General features: G+C 36.4%; 1 protein-coding gene across 2 annotated transcripts; it reads right to left on the bottom strand.

Moving 5' to 3' along the window:
* Window positions 1-5,371: 5,371 nt before the first annotated feature.
* LOC131306582 (2-oxoisovalerate dehydrogenase subunit alpha 2, mitochondrial-like) lies at window positions 5,372-16,909 on the bottom strand. Of its 2 annotated transcripts, none has more exons than XM_058332909.1 (9): window positions 16,525-16,909; window positions 9,932-10,069; window positions 9,144-9,326; window positions 8,034-8,191; window positions 7,830-7,929; window positions 7,574-7,685; window positions 6,750-6,889; window positions 6,020-6,205; window positions 5,372-5,936 (listed from the first exon to the last, which is right to left on the bottom strand). In XM_058332909.1, the coding sequence occupies exons 1-9, from the start codon at window positions 16,792-16,794 to the stop codon at window positions 5,769-5,771; spliced, it is 1,455 nt and encodes a 484-aa protein (XP_058188892.1). In that variant the 5' UTR covers window positions 16,795-16,909; the 3' UTR covers window positions 5,372-5,768. The 2 variants fall into 2 exon arrangements, with proteins under 2 accessions (XP_058188892.1, XP_058188893.1); XM_058332910.1 differs by lacking the exon at window positions 16,525-16,909 and adding an exon at window positions 11,377-11,609.
* Window positions 16,910-18,956: the final 2,047 nt, after the last annotated feature.

The raw sequence follows: 18,956 nt of genomic DNA, 5'->3' as shown, positions 1-18,956 counted from the left end.
GACAGCAGCCCCCCTCCCTCCCTAATACTGAAGGAACAAAAAAGCTAAGGCCGGACCCATTGATATTCTTCCTCCGTTCCAAATTATTTGTCTGGTCCGCAAAATGAAGATTCAAAAATAAAATACATTTCTCTCAAGAAAAAATCCAAAGAACTCATCGATATTTAGTAAATTGTTACAAAAACTTTTAATTTTTCTTGCAAAAATTGTATTATTTTTACGCCCTTATTTTGCGGACCGGACAAACATTATGGGACGGAGGGAGTATATACATATACTATAGGAATGATGAAGAAAAGAGAAAGTTATTTGAAATTCGTACACAGAGAAAGGAATAGAGATTCCGACAATTCAAGAAATAAAAATGCTAGGTATAAAGAAAAAAAAAGCCAAAAACAAAAAGGCCAGTTTACAATCACACACCGTGTACTAGGGCTGTCCACAGTTCGGATTTAGCTGAACTAAAATAATTATTTTGATATAAAGACAAATGAATTTAGCTTAATTATTTGTGATTCTTCTTCTTTAATTTTATTAAGGAACGTCATGTGTTTGTAGTTGTGGTGGAGGAGAAGTGGTGGTGGAGAGATGGTGGTAATGGTGAAAGTGGTGGCAATGATGGTTTATAGCAAAGGTGGTGTTGTGGTGGTTGTAATGGAGGTGGTACCACGTACGGCATTGTCATCGTCATGGTGGGGAATGGTGGTGGTGGTAGAGGCCGTAGTGGCGGTGGCGGTGGGCGTGGAGAGTGGTGGTGGCAAAGTTGACAAATTTAATCAAAAGTTAAGTAGGTATTAGGCTACTTAATTTTTGTAATTTTCAAGTCTACATTTTAAGACACTTAAAATGTTATAGTATACGATAAAATATGGTAATCAAACCAACTTAATTACGTACTTATTACTTAATACATTCAATTTTAAATTCTGAGTTGAGTTATCAAACATGCAACCACTTTTTGTGTAAATGGGTGTGTTAGCATCTCTCTAAAGGATACCTAATTAATTACTTCCATGGGACTCGGGCCGGAGGCTCCAAGAGAAATAACCACCCAAAATTTCTACGCACAAAATGTGAGTGCATGTGCTTGGCAATTTCTCCCGACACTGAGACACACACCCCTACGCAAATGTGAGCGTATATGTAAAGTCTTTTTATTTTGTGGGATAAAATTAATGGACCATGTTCTAATACCATGACAAAATACTGAATATTGTTATTTTGTTTTGACCAACTTCACAAACTTATATACTTGCCACAAAAAAATTAGCTTCACAAACTTGTATACGCAAGAGTGCATCAAGATCTCCTTCAATATTCAATCAAATCTCCTAATCTTAGGATATAATCAAGGATTTGTACAATCAAATCTCCTAATGCTAGAATACAAAGGATGGAATAATGAAAATATGCGGAGATCATCGCTTGATATAAGCATGGTTCTTATCGGTATACATGTGTTACCTTACTTACGTACATGAAATCCACAGACCTTAACAACTATTGTTCGAGAATGCCATGAGAAACCCGTCAAAAACAAAATTCCCAGCTTGTGTCGAAATAAGTTTCCGATTTATAAGTTTACAAGAAAGCAACATTCTACTAATTAAAGCTTTTTCTCTAAATGTATGAGAGCCGTGTACATTTTACACAAGCTTGATCATTACGCATCATTGCACTTTCTTTTTTTCTCTTCTTATCTTCTCGATGTTGGACCCATGTCTGAAAGCGAATTGGAATTAACAGGTTTAATTATAGGAGGAAAACATAACTTTTAGGAATTGTAATACAACATTAACCAAGACAAGGATTAGGAATTTATAGAAATAGTAACAGTAACTTTTTATTCATTTGTTCTTGTGCATGTAATTAATTAGTATTTGTCTTATTAATTAGGCTATTCCAATCCCTTCATTGTTAACCAGAGACGGAGGGAGGTGTGGGCATATGGAGGAAAAAGGCCCCCACGCAATTTCGGGGTTTTTTTAATTATTTAAATATTAATGTTTTTTTTTGTTTTTTTGTTTGGTGAGAACATCTAAGTATTGTATTTTGTATTAGATATTATTTAGACATAAAAATGTGTTCATTTTTTGTCCCAAAACCCAATTTCTCTCTCTGTGCACGGTTTTCCATAAGTTTTTCCTTCAATTATTAATCTCATTTCTTTTTCTATCTCTTTCTACTTACTACCCAAAAAAACCTCTCTCAAAATTTAAACCAAACAAACTATTAGATTCCCGAACTTTCAAATTTCAAAATCGTGTTCATAGGTTGGCCCCCGTGTTTACAAGATCTTGGTTCCGTCTCTGTTGTTAACCAGTTGATTCCCTACATGGTAGTATTTCATCTAACCTTATTTAATTAATTACTAGTTCATAAACAAAATGTGTGCCCTAATTGTATTTTGATAATCTATGAAACCTTGTTAATTAATTGGCGGTGCATGGTGACTGATCTAGCTAGCTACCATGAACTTAAAGTAGAAATAATAATCTGCAATCATAGAGCCATAGAGGCAATATGACAGACAACAAAGGGAGAATCACTAAATGCTGCAAAATGCATAATGAGACAAATGATCAGATGTAACGTGGTCGGATGGTTGACTCAGACGTGCGGGACATAGTGCTGAACCACTAAAGTCAGTCTCTTCGGGTCTTTTATCGTCGTCTTATATAAAAATTTGGTCTGTGTTTGATTTCTCCCGTCGAAAAAAAAAAAAAATTACAACGTAAAAATTGGAACCAATTCTTATAAATAAATAGTAATAAGAAATTAAGAAAATAAATAACACCGTGCAGTACTCGATCATAGTGGGCACACCTCAATCACCTCGATCCCCAGATGCTTTTCTTTTCTTTTCTATCATGTTTCTTTGGTGGGTGCCTCCCCAGATGCATGTAAGAGGCACTTTGATGATTATCTCTTCTGTACTAGTAATTTCTTTGTCAAGTCCCCGCATATTCTATCATATCGATCCCTGTCTGTACATTGTCTTGTTTCGTTGGGCCTTGCTGGAGAGCACTACTGATCCTCCGAATTCGATCCATCGATCGATCTTGATCACGAACCTTGGCCGACTTCTTGTCCAGTTACATTACGCCTCAAACTCGTGGACGGTATTTGCATGATCGTTCCTTTGTATTTTGCATGATTTGATAGAAATGAAAAGTAATAATGACAGAATTTGGTGATACACTGTGCGTGCTTTTGTTTTTCAGGAGAGAAAAACAGTACTATCATTACTAAGCTCGGCTTGATTAAACGAGCCGAGTGGAATTTAGAAAAAAAAAAAGAGACTCATTGAGGAAGGTTCGGCTTGATTAAAGAGGCTCGTTTAATAAATAATTAAACTCGGCTCATTAAGTCTCGAACTGAGCTCGAACTCAAGTTTTTAGCTCGAGCTAGCCCTACTTTCTGTTCTTTCACATGTATAGCTAGAATAAGTAAAACTTATTTGACAAATAAATTCCAAGACTTGCCTCCAGGAAATTTTGTTTTTTTTTCAAAAAACAACCCATATTGTAGATCGAACAAAGTCAAAAGAATATTTTTGAATCATTGAAAAATATTTTCCCCTCAAGAAAGGGTATATTTTTTTTTTTTCTGAAAACAAATTTCATGAAACGTGTACGCTGCTAAATTCAGTTAAAAAAAATCCAACCAAAAAGATGTAAATAATTTACTATTTTCCCCCTTCTCTTCATTTCTCTAAGTTCCAAACATTAGAAAATATCAAAATATTGTCATTATTATTGGAAAAATCTTATCAATCATATTTTCTGTATTTTTTTTTTCCAAAATTTTTGGAGGAAAGGAAAAATAAAAAAAATATCAGCAACTCAACCATGATGCAAATCTAATGTGGCATCCCTATTGTTGGAAATGGCTTCCGAAAAATGTTCCAACCACGATGCCAAAAATGAGGTCAAATCTTTGTTCGCGATCGGCAAGAAGTGTCACACGTCAAATTTGAAGCCAAATGAGGTTCATGCATGCCTATTAACAATATTTCAGAGTTAACAATGATTTAATTTCTGAAAATCCTATTAGCCTAGGTAGGAAGACCATTTGTTTGGAGATTTAGTACAATAAATTTTTGATAATTAGGTTGGAGGATGAGTGTTTTTGAATATTGAATTTAAATATGTCAAATTGTCACATAAATCTTTTAAAAAAAAAAAAAAGGTTGACATTTTCAACTTTAAGGCAAAGTTGCAAAAGCTCTAAAGCAATGGGCTTGACTTTGAGATTAATATAAGAAACGTGGCGTGCCAATAAATACAAAAAAATATTATTTTGTAAGAAAATTGAAATCTTTTGTAATTACAAACATGCGAAATCGAAATTTATAAGTAAAACAGCAACGGAAACCATCAGGTTTCTTTTTATGGTCCATAACCGAAACCGTCTAGGACCAGTTTGGTCCAATTTTTCACCGAAATGGGTGGTTAACATATTTAATCATTGAGCCGATCTGAAACTGACCCGACCCCATACTAACCAAATCCTTAGGATAGTTCTGTGATTGCGCGAATCACCGTCAAGAGGGAGGGATCGAGATTCGAGAGCGAGAGTTGAGAGAGGGAGGGAGAGAGGGAGAGTGAGTGTGAGGCGTATCGGAAGTGATGTACACATCCTAACTGAAACTAGTGTTGATTGTTGTCTATTGGGGTATTTTCATGATTATATTACGCTTCAGTTTAATTGGGTTACAGTTATGGTTCGAGTACCGCCTCAGTTATATTACATATGACCCAAAACTGAACCGTCTGATTTTTTCAAATAAAAACCCAAAAACCGTAACTGTGGTTTAAAAAAAAAATTCGACTCAAAACCGTCATGATCAGTTTGGTTTGGATAATCAGCGATTCGGGTTAGATTGTCATCCCTGTCAGCTGCCAATCTAATATACTAACTCTCAAGTCTCTCATGGCATCTAAAAATACTCCTACCGAATAAAGAAATAAATGTAAATTATAAGGAGTCAATGATATTTTTGCTTCACCCACAAGTAACGAGTTTGGGCTGGTTATTTTCTTCCCTAGATCAAGAGAAAAACAAAACTTAACTATGGAGATCGAAGTGATTATTTTCTTAGTGTCCATTAATTAAGGATCCTGTCTAGTGTTTGTTCCAACCAATCCAGTCCAGTTTAGGACCATTTGTGGGACCTTTCCGGGCCCACAACAATGATTAGAACCGTTCACTTTTTAGAACTAGTCGAGAACATTGATTACGCCAAAAATCACGTTGATCAGATATCGTTTGATATGATTTCGAACTGCATTAAGTTCTCAATAATTGTAGACTTTACAACAGACGGAGATCAATACGGCGACATCTCAACAACAACAAGAAGAAGAAATTTATTTTAAACCGAATGTAGACGTTGCACCAGATGGATATCCTTTCAAACTATTTAATGCAAAATACCAAATAGAACCCCAAGAGTTTAATCTCATTATAACAAATAACTTATAAACCAAGTTTTCTTCTAAAAGCATGCTAAGCATAACTTAATTTTGTTATCCACCTGACGTTTTTTTTGTATGGTAAAAAGTTTTATTTCAACTAGCTAGGGTACTGGGGGTGCAACAGAAACAATCAAAGCAAGTTTGGTTACGCGTCTCGCTTAGTACCAGTACACACATCCGGTATGGATACGCCATTATTTTCGAAGTACCCATGCTTCATAGCTCCAAGCTTTATTTTTTGCAGAATTGGAGTTGCCGTCGTTTAACCCCCAGCATTTCAGGTGTATTCTACAAAGGAACGTCAGAAGGGTAGTCTTGCGGGTGTCTTTCGATTGTTTGTCTCAGTAATTCTTCTTGTTGAATAAGGTTTGATGGCGTATTTTCATATACATCTGTGAACAAGTCTGAAAGCGGAGGTTTTTCTACTTTCTCTGCCGCCTGAATTGCGTGCAATAGCTGCAGAAAAACATATAATTCTCAGAAGCAAATTTTGAGCTAAGAGTTGTTCAGAAGCTATGTGAACATGTCTCTGACTTTACCTGTTTCCTCACATTACCGCGGAGTTCAGATTCGTCTTTGTCGTTCCACCAGCCATTTCCATCGACCCATCTTCTAAATCTAGCTATGGGATTTCTCGACATTTTCCAGTGCTCAATCTCATCCACTGGACGATACTTGGTGGAGTCATCGGATGTAGAATGGTGTCCAACTCGATACGTGAGTGCCTAAAAAATTTAAAATTTACCATGGGAAGCGAATCATGATTTGTTCGGATAAAGGGATTATAAGATTTCGTCTATGTAAGTTGTTTTGTTTAGCTAGGAGAAAAGGAAACATTATAGAGATATTTCAGGAAGGGCTTGAAGACTTAGCTGGATTACAATGGATGTCTCACAAGAAGTTGGAAATGCATGAAAATTTCATTGTTCGATGTTTATAGTGGGTGTTGAAACTCCGAACAGAATATGTTCGGAAAACTGACTTGTTACGTATATTTCGGTATGAAAAGATTGGACTTTGGGGATTCTATCAGTGATTTGTTTGTGTCTCCTAGGAATCAGAATGTTCCGTCCGTTTTGGTGGAAACAGGACGAAAAAATGTTCCCTGGTTCGAATGAGTGCAATATACTGCCCTTATATGCCGAATTCTGCTGGCAAGGGACACAAAACATTTTCCGTCCTCACTACTAACCTGAGTTCCGAGACATGAACGGTAAGAATGGGAATGTGCAAAGTGAGTTAAGTATGTTTAAGGAAGCCTAATTGCACCTCAATCAATACAGGCCTCTGTTCAGTAATAGCCATTTCGCGTGCTGCACGAGTTGCGCTATAAACAGCAAGAGCATCATTCCCATCTACCCGAATACTTCGGATTCCATAAGCTTGACCCTTAACAACGATCCCATCACCTGCCAATAAGAAGAAAAAAAAAACATGACATAAGGATGCATCGTCTGAAATAGTAATAGGGTGGGGTTATATTTTTACCCCTTTAGTGGTTGTTGAGTTCCCATTCCCATTTGCGAATAATTTTACTTTGGGATGCCTCTCCAACAATTTCACACAAACATATACTGATGTGCCATTTCACACACCCTTATGCTGATGTGCACTGTCACATAGACTCTTAGACGAGTATGAAGAACCCTTGTTGACACTCAACACTCGGGTTGTATAGGATATGAGTTTAACAGTTTAGCTGGACATGCATACACCTAGGAAACATATTCAATATTCAGGTTTATTTGTAAGCACAGTTCGCTAAGGCGAACAAACTAATATATAAAGACATACGACAATTTGCGGTACCCTTGGGTTCTTAACAATAGGATCACAAAGATCCGACACTTAGATACATAATGGTACCCGACATGTGCACTGGAGTCCATGTAGCATAGGATGTGCATTTTGAGCACACTGTCACAGCGGCACAAATGAAATTGCATGACAAAACAGCCCAGTTTCTTTCTATTATTAGCTGCTAGTGGTGATTCTGGCCCATTAAAAAGGAGACCAACATACACAAAAGAGGATACCCAAAGAAATACAGCATTTAACATAAAAAAGATTGCGAGGTTGAGGGAAATAAATACTTCGGAACTGCTCTGATACAGGAGTGCTTATGGCCCATCCATTGTTGCGGCAAATGAAGATAACTGGGGCTTCCATAACTGCTGCAAAATTTAAAGCAGCATGGAAATCTCCCTGACAACATTTAGGCGCAAAATTAGAAAACATAAAAACTAAACTCTTGGTTCCAGAAGAAAGATAAAACAAAGAGAACTTATTCATAGCAGCAAAGTGGTATGTTCGAAATTATGAGTAAATGGTACACAGGTGTGTAATCACCTCACTGCTGCCGCCATCTCCAAAATAAGTGACGACACATGCATCTTTTCCATCCATTTTGAGAGAATAAGCTGCACCCACAGCTTGAGGAAGCTGAGTTCTGAGGAGCACAAAAAGTGAAGAAACTTTTTAGTGCTGCCAGAAGATTGGAGCATCGAATCCAAGAGGAGAAAAGAACAAGTGCTAAGGGGGATACGATCATACGCAATCGGCGATGAAACCGTGAAGTAATTGTGCTTGTTGGAGCCATAATGAATTGGCATTTGCCTTCCTTTTCCATAATCAGATTTGTTCCCAAGGCATTGGTTGGCAAATTCTTGCAGGGTGAAACCACGCCACAAAAGAACACCAGGTTCCCTGTACTGTGTTTCCTTTTACATGTCAATATGTATCATATGACAACATGAAATTACGAATATATGGCCATTAACATGTTGAAAACCCGTCTGGCCTATGGACAGGTGGAAACGAGGAAGGAAAACAAAATCAATAAGCAAGTGCTGAAGCTACTACAAAGGAGCACAAGCAACTTCAACAGAAGGAATGCACTGCAGCTACGACAACTTCAATACCAAAGATCCCAACATAGTTCAAGTATAGTGGTTAGAGCCAGTTTTAACGCGTGTTAGTTTACGAAGTAGGGTTATGAAGCTAGTTTTGACAGCTGTACTGAAAGGAGGCTTGGCTTTCCCCTTTTAAGACCTGCACGGTACGTACACCGACACTTATTCTTGAGTTTACATGCACTAGAACTTGGAGATTGGTTTGCATATAAGCGCCGTAATTCCTCTGTAATTCTTTCATTATATGACTATTGAGATTCAGTTGATTAAAACTCAACTAACTTCACAATGAACATAAGTTGGCTTCAAATCATTCAACGCGAGTATTGGGTATTTGGGTTCAAGTATTATTTTAAATTGTTTTCCCACTTGCATTCTGCTTCTCTCCAAGTCTATCTATTCCGTCTCCATGGGCAACAGGACATCACCCGTAAGGGAGCATGTCGGATTGCTTGATATGCATTATAGGACCCATTAACAGCTCAAGAGTTGAAAATAATTGGTGATCTACCATAAACATTGCAAAAACGAATTATTGCAACCTAAAGTAAAGGTGCTGAAATGGGGATAGGAAAGACCAATACAAGTATAATCTATGAGCAGTATTTACACTACTTGTTTAAAGTTCAAAAATGGATGGCTTTTAACTTGCTGATATCACCTAGCGGCTTGTGGTACTAACAGCATGGGTTAAGAAGTAAGAAATAGGTTACCTATGCAAATTAAGCATTATATTCATCTGATCTCTTACCTGAGCCAAGATCACATCTTCTGGGGTGAGCGCAGCAGCTGATGAAATGTTTATAGCCTCTTCGCCAATTGAGGTGAGGTAGAATGAAATTCTCCCTTGCCTCTGTGCTTCATAGAATATTGTGTCCATCGTTTGAAGGGTAACCATAGTACTATACATCTTCACTGCATCTTCTTTGTTCACCTAATGAATGTAATAGCTGAAAAATTAACAAAAGACCAGCATGCTGTGCCAGCAACCAAATATCCAAGGGTAAATTCCCCCTCACCTTTAGAAACGTACTCACAACTCCGTATAGTTTGAGTTGAACTAGAGCGTAAAGGTGAAGGATTATGCTTATTTTAACTGTGTGTGTGGGGAACGCATTCCAAAAAACGTCAAGTGTTATTTTCATTAGTTTTTGAGCCAAAATTACTCTCTCATTTGCCTATTTTAGTAATTTTACCCTTGAATGCCTATATACACTAACTACTCTCCCACTTGATATTTTACCCTATAGCGCCTATATAACCTCTTCCCCCACTTGGACAATTTTGCCATGCATTGAAGGGGATTTGAAGGGCTGAAACCTTGGCAAGTTCATCAAAGGGGTTACACTATAGTTCTCAATGACTCAGAATGAGTTCTCTTTTGTGGGATTCCAACGCCATTAAGGACTGCTCAAACACCAGCTTGTTACCCAAAGGAGACACCAAATGTGGCATTCTCTCATCCATGTGTGCATTATCTTAACAATATGGAGTTGCCAAACAGGAACATTGACACCTCCTTCTGAATAATTTTTATACCTGTACAAAGCTGCTGTGCATAATAAGATTCCCATTGTCATCAAGAACTCGATAACAAGGTATCCTCTCCCTTGAGGCCTCTGAAATAAATCTCATTTCTGGAGTAAATGGCACTGTTCCACCAGGAAAGTCCAAGGCCTGCAGCATCAAGCGCAATCAATTCAGTGAAGGCAAAGTAAATAAAGCACTATCGAAATTGTGGTATAGAAACTTAAATCCCACCCTCATATCAAAATTTGTGGATAGAAGAGAAAAATAAAGTGCACAGTCAAGAACTCACAATTGAGATACAACAAACTTTGTGGCATAGAGCAACTTGATTGGGAAAATTCTGTTATTTGCATGATTGAAACAATAACTGTTTCAGCGTGATATAATGCAAAAATTTGAGAAACACCTTCCAACTTATTTTCTAGCAATGATGAAGTTTTTTTGTTTTTTGGTAACACAGAACTGATGCCACAACCCGCAACCATAGGTCGCGTGGCTGCCAGGAGCAGAGCCAAGATTTTCATACGATGCCAATCCCACAGGAACAAATTAAAATAAGCATAGGTTGTGACCCATCATTTACGCAATTGTCAAAGTCAAAAAATACCATTATTTGGCAATGTTGCTCCAATGGTAACAGAGAGATGTCGCTCCAATGGTAACAGAGATATGAAATTAACTAAAGCCAATTTTGTGGCGATCATAAGGAAATACAGGGTTTTTTTTGGCTTTAGCCAAATCTTCTGCCAAGAATAAGATGCAATTTTTAATAGATGAAACCAAAATTACATCTCTGACAGTGGACTTGGCAGTGGCGCATGGTTCAAGATGGGTCTAACTGCAAAAGCTCTGTAGTCAAACTAATAACCTCTTGCTAGCTCAGATAAAATAAAATCTATGCACCAGCAAAACCTTCTCTGGATACCCATGAGTTAATTTAACTCGTCATGACTAAAAAGAAGAAATCCAACTAAACGACTAATTTGTGTGCATTACATTCGTATCGTAAATTTTGAGAGAAAAAATCAGTCTTTCAAAATCTGCGTAAAATTTTGAGTGACCCTTAAATTTTTTATTTGGACATGGCAAAATTCATTCAAAGCCGAGGCAGCACAAAGCAATAATACAGGAATGAACCAAAGCTGCTAATCACCTATAAACAAGCACATGACACATATTGCAAAGCCGAAAATGAATCCGAATAGAAGAGGACCCGAGGGATACCCAGATCAAGCATACATATCCAGTCTCTCACCCCTTTGTGAGTGCATGGTCGATTTCATTTGAGTCTCCTACGGTGTGGAAAGTTACCAGTAGTCGGAAAATCTAAGGAAATAGTCTCAACAATGTATATCTAGCTATCTAACAGATAAACGACTGGATTTTACTGTGTTTTTCCCTGAAATTTTTATTTCCGAGTAAAAAAAAAGAGAGAGAGTTAGTGCTGCAGTCACCTGAATATCTTGATTTTGGTCATGAAGGAGTTGGTTTTGAGATTTGGTTGATTCAAATCGAGGAAAAGAGGAAAGGGTTGGTGTGTGATCACAAGAGACTAGTGGGCCTAGAAATCTACTATGAAATGCATCGAGTACTTTTGTGGAGGAATTAGAGAGTGTGGAATGGTGAAGAGAAGAGCTCCAAAGGCGTTTGTTGAGAACTCTTATCACCATCGAACCCATCTTTCTGTCTGCTAAAAAATGATGGGTGATGATTATTCTTTTGATATAGAACCAGAGATAATAGCTCTGATTCCTCTGAAAGACATTCACACAGGCAAATGCCAAACAAGCAACATTAAATGATATTGTCTATACATGCAAACAAATCATTAAATAATGCTTTCAATGATTTCATACTCTGATTGAAATAAAAGAGTTACAGAAATGGTAGACAATCTACACTTTGTATTCCTTCGTACTTAACATGCATGACAACAAATTAAATTAGTATAATTAGGTGTTACCAAACTAGACTAAATCAAGCCTTAAGTTCCAAGTAATTATGGTCGGTTACATAAATTCGTTGTCTCCATTGGAGCTATATCAAGTGCAGTAGCGGAGCCAGAATTTTAATCCGGAGGGGGGATTAATAGACATATATTTTTTATCAGAATGTATACTTATTACATCATAAAAATTTTGCTTTCCAATACATTACATTTGTATATTGACATGATTCTAGCCTAATGCAGTTAAAGTATACCAATCATTTTATTTTTTTCTTTAGGCTACTTCAACTGTCATGTGCTTATTTTTTTATTTATGAAAAATTTGGAAATAAGAATGTAAAATAACCGGTTTTTTATCAAATTAAACCAAAATTACTAAGATTATAAGTAGCTATACACGAATAATTATCAATAATATTCAAAATCAGATATATACAAAATAAAAAATTTAAAAATCGGATGCTCGGGGAGTCGGGGCCACCCGGGCCCCAACATAGCTCCGCCCTTGATCAAGCACATCATGTCCATGCTATGTAAGAAACATATATTGATCGTTTCGAACTAACGCATCTAACATCAATTTCGGTGTCATGTCGATTCTTCTAACTACTACATTGACAGATCTACGATATACCCGTCCAAACCGCCTAATTAATTTATTCATTCTCATCTTATTTTTCGTCGGAAAAGATGTTGGATAAAGAAAAAGGCAAAACAAGAAAGTACTCCCACTTGAAAAGCTTGGTATTGATAAGGGGGCGACTATTCGTAGCCCCTTATTTTCTTCCTTAGCCCACTACATTTCGGTAAATAATTGTTGAAAATCATACATAACATTTCGGTAAATAGCTATTGAAAACAAGATTATATTTCGGAAACTACATATCGAAAATATGTTCAACCTTCGGTAAACAACTGCCGAACATACATTTTCGGTAAATATCTGTTGAAAAAATATTATATTTCGGTAATTGTATGCTGAAAATGTATCTCAATTTCGGTAACAAACTGTCGAGTATAATTAAAAATTTTTAATGGACTAAGGGAGTAAATATGGGGCTGCGAATAGTCGCCCCCATTGATAATCAGAGATCTCTATTTCTTTTGGGAAAAATTTAAAATACTCCCAATCTCTACTCTAAATTTCAATTAGACTCTCAACCTTTTAAAAAAAATCAATTTTACTCTCAACGTTATCTTTCATTAATTAAAACGTCACCTTCCGTCCGAATGACTAAGGGATTTTGTTAAAGGCTCCGCTAAATAGCATCCCGATTGAATTTCGTTTATCCAAGCCGCTCAATGTAATCAGAACATAATTTTAAAGGTACCCGTTAGAAATCAGCAAAAAAAATTGTCGGGATGGGCTTCGTCTAAACAGTTTTTTTTATTGAAATGTTCAATAAAAAACTGATCATATAAAGCCCTTTCCGGTCTTTTTTTTGTTGATTTCTCCCGGGTACCCTTAAAATCACGTTTTCAACACATTGAGCGGCTCGGATCATCGAAATTCGATCGGCAAAGGGGAGGTGCGGACCGAAGCAAAATTCGGACGTCCTGACTTGAACAAAATCCAGATCGGTCTACACCTCCCCTTTCCCGATCGAATTTTGATGATCCGAGCCGTTCAATATGTTCAGAATGTGATTTTAAAGGTACTCGCTAGAAATCAAAAAAAAAATGACCGGAAAGAGCTTCATCCGAACAATTTTTAATTGAACAGTCCAATAAAAAACTGCTCAAATCAAGCCCTTCCCGGTCATTTTTTTTTCCGAGTTCTCACGGGTATGCTTAAAATCACGTCCTGATCACATTGAGGAGCTTGAATCATCGAAATTCAATCAGGACGCTATTTAACGGAGTCTTTAACGAAATCAGTTAGTCATTCGGACAGAAGGTGCGTTTTGATTAACAGAAGACAAGGTTGGGAGTAAAATTAAATTTTTTAAAAGGTTGGGAGTCTAATTGAAATTTAAAGTAAAGGTTGGGGGTATTTTGAATTTTTCCCATTTCTTTTTAGCAATGCTAAAAATACAATTTTAAAAATATAACTCCATACACAAGTGCTTCCGAAACTTTTCGTTGCACATAGGGTCCATAAGCATTGAACCGTTCCGAACGTAGTTGTGTTTTAAAGTTGTGCGTAAACTTCTTGTTTCCTTTCCTTCTAATCAGGGCTTTACGTGGACTAATCAATCAGTATGTCGTGCACCAACATTCACAGCAGACAGCACACGTGTTCATCATATATGCTAGTAGAAAAACTCTCCCAACAAAGATTGGATTGGAGGATCAAAAAAAAAAAAAAAAAGATTGGATTGGGATAAGGATAAGCAGCTTAAGCTAACTAAGGGCTCCGTTCCAAAACACCTTTTTAAAAAATAAGTATTTATTTTATATTTTTAAACTAAAAAATAATGTAAATGAAGAATAATTTTTCAATTTTTTTTGCACCGTATTAAATATCTCAATGAGATCTATCAAACAAGATCCATAGTGATAGAAAAATTATTTGCGTAAGCACATCATTTTTAAGCTTGAAATTACATTCTTAAAAAATACGGAGCCTAAAGATAAGAACGGCCTTCTTCTGCCAACTTCACTTTTTAAACGTGCCAAAATACTGGTGCTTCAGACCAGCTCATTTAATTAATTCGGCTATAGATAGGAACGGCCCTCTTCTGCCAACTTCACTTTTTAAACGTGCCAAAATACTGGTGCTTCAGACCAGCTCATTTAATTAATTCGGCTATATTAAAAGAGTTTTTTTTTTTTATACACCACTTTCGAACGAGCCCTGCTATGGGTACAGATCATTTGGTGTACACCGCCTTTTAGCAAATGGATTGAGTTGATTGAGATGCGTTTCGTTTGTTATGATGCCTTATTCTTTCTATTCTTTTAATCATTGTAATTTTACTATAATTAATAACATTTTCTTTGCTCAAACAAAAGTGCACATCGTCTTTTATGACACGGGTCTCACACAAATAATCAGATTCGCTCAATTTTTTTAAATGTTTTTTAAGTATCCCCATAAAAAATCAACTCTGTCGGATATCGGTAAAGGCTTGATCGATTCTACGCTCAATTTTCTGTCAGTAAATCAAGCGTAGAATCGATTAAGCATTTATCGATATTCGACCAGGCTGATTTTTTACAAAACTCCTTAAAAAGATATTTTGAAAAAATGGAGCGACTTTAATCATTTGTGTGGGATCCCTAAATGGGTCCCATAGAAGACAGTGTACACCAAATAATGTACCCATAGTTTTATTGCTTTCGAACACACTTTTCAAACACACCACTCAATAACATGGAGTTTTGCAATCTATTTTAACAATCCGAGCCATTCGTTTTACAGCTTCAAACATGTAAATTAGTCATGCGAAAAATCAAATTGATCGGAGATCGATAAGTGTTTCATTCAAAACAATTAATCGCGGGGTAAGAGTTTTAACGCCTCAAAGAAAATGTAAAATTTTGAAATTTCTACCAATGTTTGATCAACCTAACCCTTTGCATGATTTATGTTTATGTCAAGATAAACAAAATGAACGGTTTGAACTGTCAAAATACGTTGCTGAAATCATTCTTATTTTGTTGCGGAATTCGTTCTACTTTAGGTGGTTTGTTTGAAAGGTGAAAAGAATTTCCCATCTTGAAAAGGAAAAAAGAGAAAGGGGATCAAACCCCAAAGGGCATGATACTTAGGAGTTTGTTACATTTTAAGTAAGTAGTGCTATCAATTTTTTTGAGTCTATACATAAATTTACTCTATTTTTTATTGAGATTCTGCAAGTGTGCGATGTGATTGATCTCTGAATCGATAAAGGTACACATAAGTTAGACCGGACACCTGAATTATAAAACAAGAAAAAGGGGAGATCCACTCTAGTCCTATCTTCCAAGAGAAGTGCTACAATACACGCCCCCTTATTTGGGTGTGTATCATATGCACCCTTATCGACACACCAAAATATTATGATTCCCAAAATGTTATGAATCTATTACTAAAAAGTTATAAATCATATTGATGAAAAGTTACAAATTTTTAGTATAAAAGTTACAATACGAAATAAAATGTTATGAATGACCGGTCCTACAAGTAATTTTTTATGAGGTGACACAATATGAACCACACAATAAGTGTATATGGTACACACCTTAAAAGAGAGTGTATTGAAGACTTTTCCTTTTAGAAGTATTGTCTAAATAGTATTTTTAGCATTTTTAATGGAAATAAGTGGTATTTTGACGTATATCTTAACTACAAAACTATACCGTGAACTCATCCTAGCTCATTAATTTAGTAATGTTTTACTCCATTATAGTTCAGATTACTTGAACCCAATTCTAAAAGAAAAATGTAAAACAGCCGTTTCGGCTACCTTGTCTAACAAATGCATTTATACAACCCATTGAGCTAAAGTAACCCAGATAAAATAGAAATACAGAACCCCAAGAGCTGCCTGATCGTAAGGCCACCCAAGAGTTTTCAGGTTGGATATCTCTCCCAATCGCTCTCAACCCATCTTAAATGAGTGACGCTAGTAGCCGATAAAAAAATGAGTCATGTCAGTGGCTAGGGCACGCGTTAAAATGCCCGGGCATCCTTTAATAAAAAAAAAAAAAAAATGGGAAACCAGAGTACCTGATCCTGGTGGCCACCATTATCGTACCGCAATTCTTCTTGCCTTCCAGCTTTAACAGATTCGAAACGCCGGGAGCCGAAGAGGGTTGTTGAATTACCCAAAAATGAAGGTGGGTTTCTGTAATTCTTGCCATTTAAGCTTGTTGGTGAAGAGAAATTGGGATGAAAACAAGGGCTCAGATGTCTCTGGTTTAGAAGTCCCCACAACCCTGTTTTTGCCTTCAAATAATTAGCACTAACGTTTATTGATTTCCTGAACCCTATTGCCATCAAAAGTACTCCTATTTACCTATATCTTGAAAATATATATGCATGGGTAATATGTGTGTGAGCCAAAGATATTGGAGGTTTTGAAGGGGAAGGAGGGATGGGATTCATGGGAAGATGATGTTTTGTATTTAAGAGGGATTCTATGTATTCGTTGTAGAAGCCCCACTGGTGGTGGTGGTTGGGTTCTGATCCCATTCAGTTTCTTACAATCCATTGTGGTCCATTTAATGGCTGAGATTTACTTAGAGAAATCCAAAGAACCCATGATGCCACGTCCAATCTTAGTTATGCTTACAAATGGCTTGCTAACAGGAAAGCCCCAATTGACGTGAAAAAAATTTTTTCCTTAAATGGGCATGATTTTGTGAGGCCTATTTTGGGTCCCACAAAGATGATTCAAACCCAAGTTATTCTTAAATTTTTTTATCATGGGTTCTTGTAAAAATTTAGCTCATCCAACGCATTTCCAGTGTTCGTAGGGCCCTACGAATTCTAAAAGAGCCTTTATCGATATTGAATTGAGTTAATTTTTTCAAGCACTCATAAAAAATATTTTAAGAATAATTTGCGGTTTGAATTATTTTTGTAAGACCTGTAATAGGCTCCGAATATATATGTCCTCATTTTAATGCCCTTACCTGAAGATTTCTATATATGAATCTCCTTCTTATAAGGACCTCCTTATTTTAATAAAATGTAGACCTCCCTTTTCCGATCGAATTTCGATGATCCGAGCCGCTCAATGTGTTCAGAACATGATTTTAAGAATACTCACGAGGAATCAGCAAAAAACAAGACCAGGAAAGGCTTCATCCGAGCAGTTTTTGTTTGTTTTTTATCAAACGGTTCAAATAAAAACTGCTCAAATCAAGCCCTTCCCGGTCATTTTTTTTGCCGATTTCTCGCGGGTACCCTTAAAATCACGTTTTGAACACATTGAGCGGCTCGGATTATCGAAATCCGATCGGAAAAGGTGAGAAATGGAGAGGTCCGCATATAAGGTCCTCATTTTAAAGTCTTTACGTGAGGGTTTATATATATATATATATATATATATATATATATATATATATATATATATATATATATATATATATATATATATATATATATATATATATATATATATATATATATATATATATATGAAGTTGTTTACTCCCTGTTTGGTACCCATTAAGTTGGCAATGATTTTTTTTTTTTTGTAATGTCCATTACGGGTCCTACAAAAATTCAAATCGCAAGTTATTTTTTAAAATTTATTTATGGGTTTCTGAAAAAAATTAACTCAATTCGATATCAATAAGGGTTCTTTCAAGATTCGTTAGGTGTTTCAGAATTCGTAGGGCCCCTACGCATACTGAAATAGCCTTTGCAGATATTTGATTAAGCTAATTTTTTACAAAAATCCATAAAAAATATTTTAAAAATAACTTGTGGTTCGAATCATTTTTGTGGGATCCGAAAATAGGCCCCACAAAAATCATGCGAATTTAAGAATAGTTTTTCCACGTTGAATGGGGCTTTTTCGTTAGCAAATTGGTAGTGCCGTAACTGCCGTTTGAGAACAAAACTAAGATTGGACGTGGCATCATGGGATTCCTTGGATTCCTCAGAGTGAATCCCATCCATTAAATGGACCACAATGGATAGTAGGAAACTGGATGGGATCTAACCCCCGTTGGTTGGCCTAGTGTTGAACACTTACGGTTTTGCTCATTCTAAAAGTCTCATATTTGAAACCCGCTGAGTGTTATTGATTCTTTTGGGACCAGTATCTATACAAAGCTTTTGGTGTGATTTTAATTGAGATCCTAGCTAGCAAGTTGGCGACAGAATTGGTCTCTCTAGAGTAATCGAGATGTGCATGAGTTCGGCCCAAATGCCTGAGTTATAAAAATACAGTATGTAATTGTAATAGCATGTGCATGTATGGTATATAGTACTATATCCCACGTGTGAGTACAAACAAAAAAGAGGGTGGGGCAATAGGGAGGAGTTATAGCTTCACACGATTTTATTTCCATGATTTTGCTTATATCAGCCAAGGGATAAGGGAAACGCATTGACATGAGGTTGGCAGATTTGTTCTAGTTACTATCATATTTGGTTGAATTAGCCCAGCTCAGCTCAGTAGTCGATCAGCATCACCAGCTGTAGCT

The sequence above is a fragment of the Rhododendron vialii genome, chromosome 11a (genome assembly GCF_030253575.1).
Source record: "Rhododendron vialii isolate Sample 1 chromosome 11a, ASM3025357v1".
NCBI classification, from domain to species: Eukaryota; Viridiplantae; Streptophyta; class Magnoliopsida; order Ericales; family Ericaceae; genus Rhododendron; species Rhododendron vialii.
The sequence above is the reverse complement of the archived record's forward strand: the minus strand, read 5'-3'. Positions and strand labels throughout refer to the sequence as shown.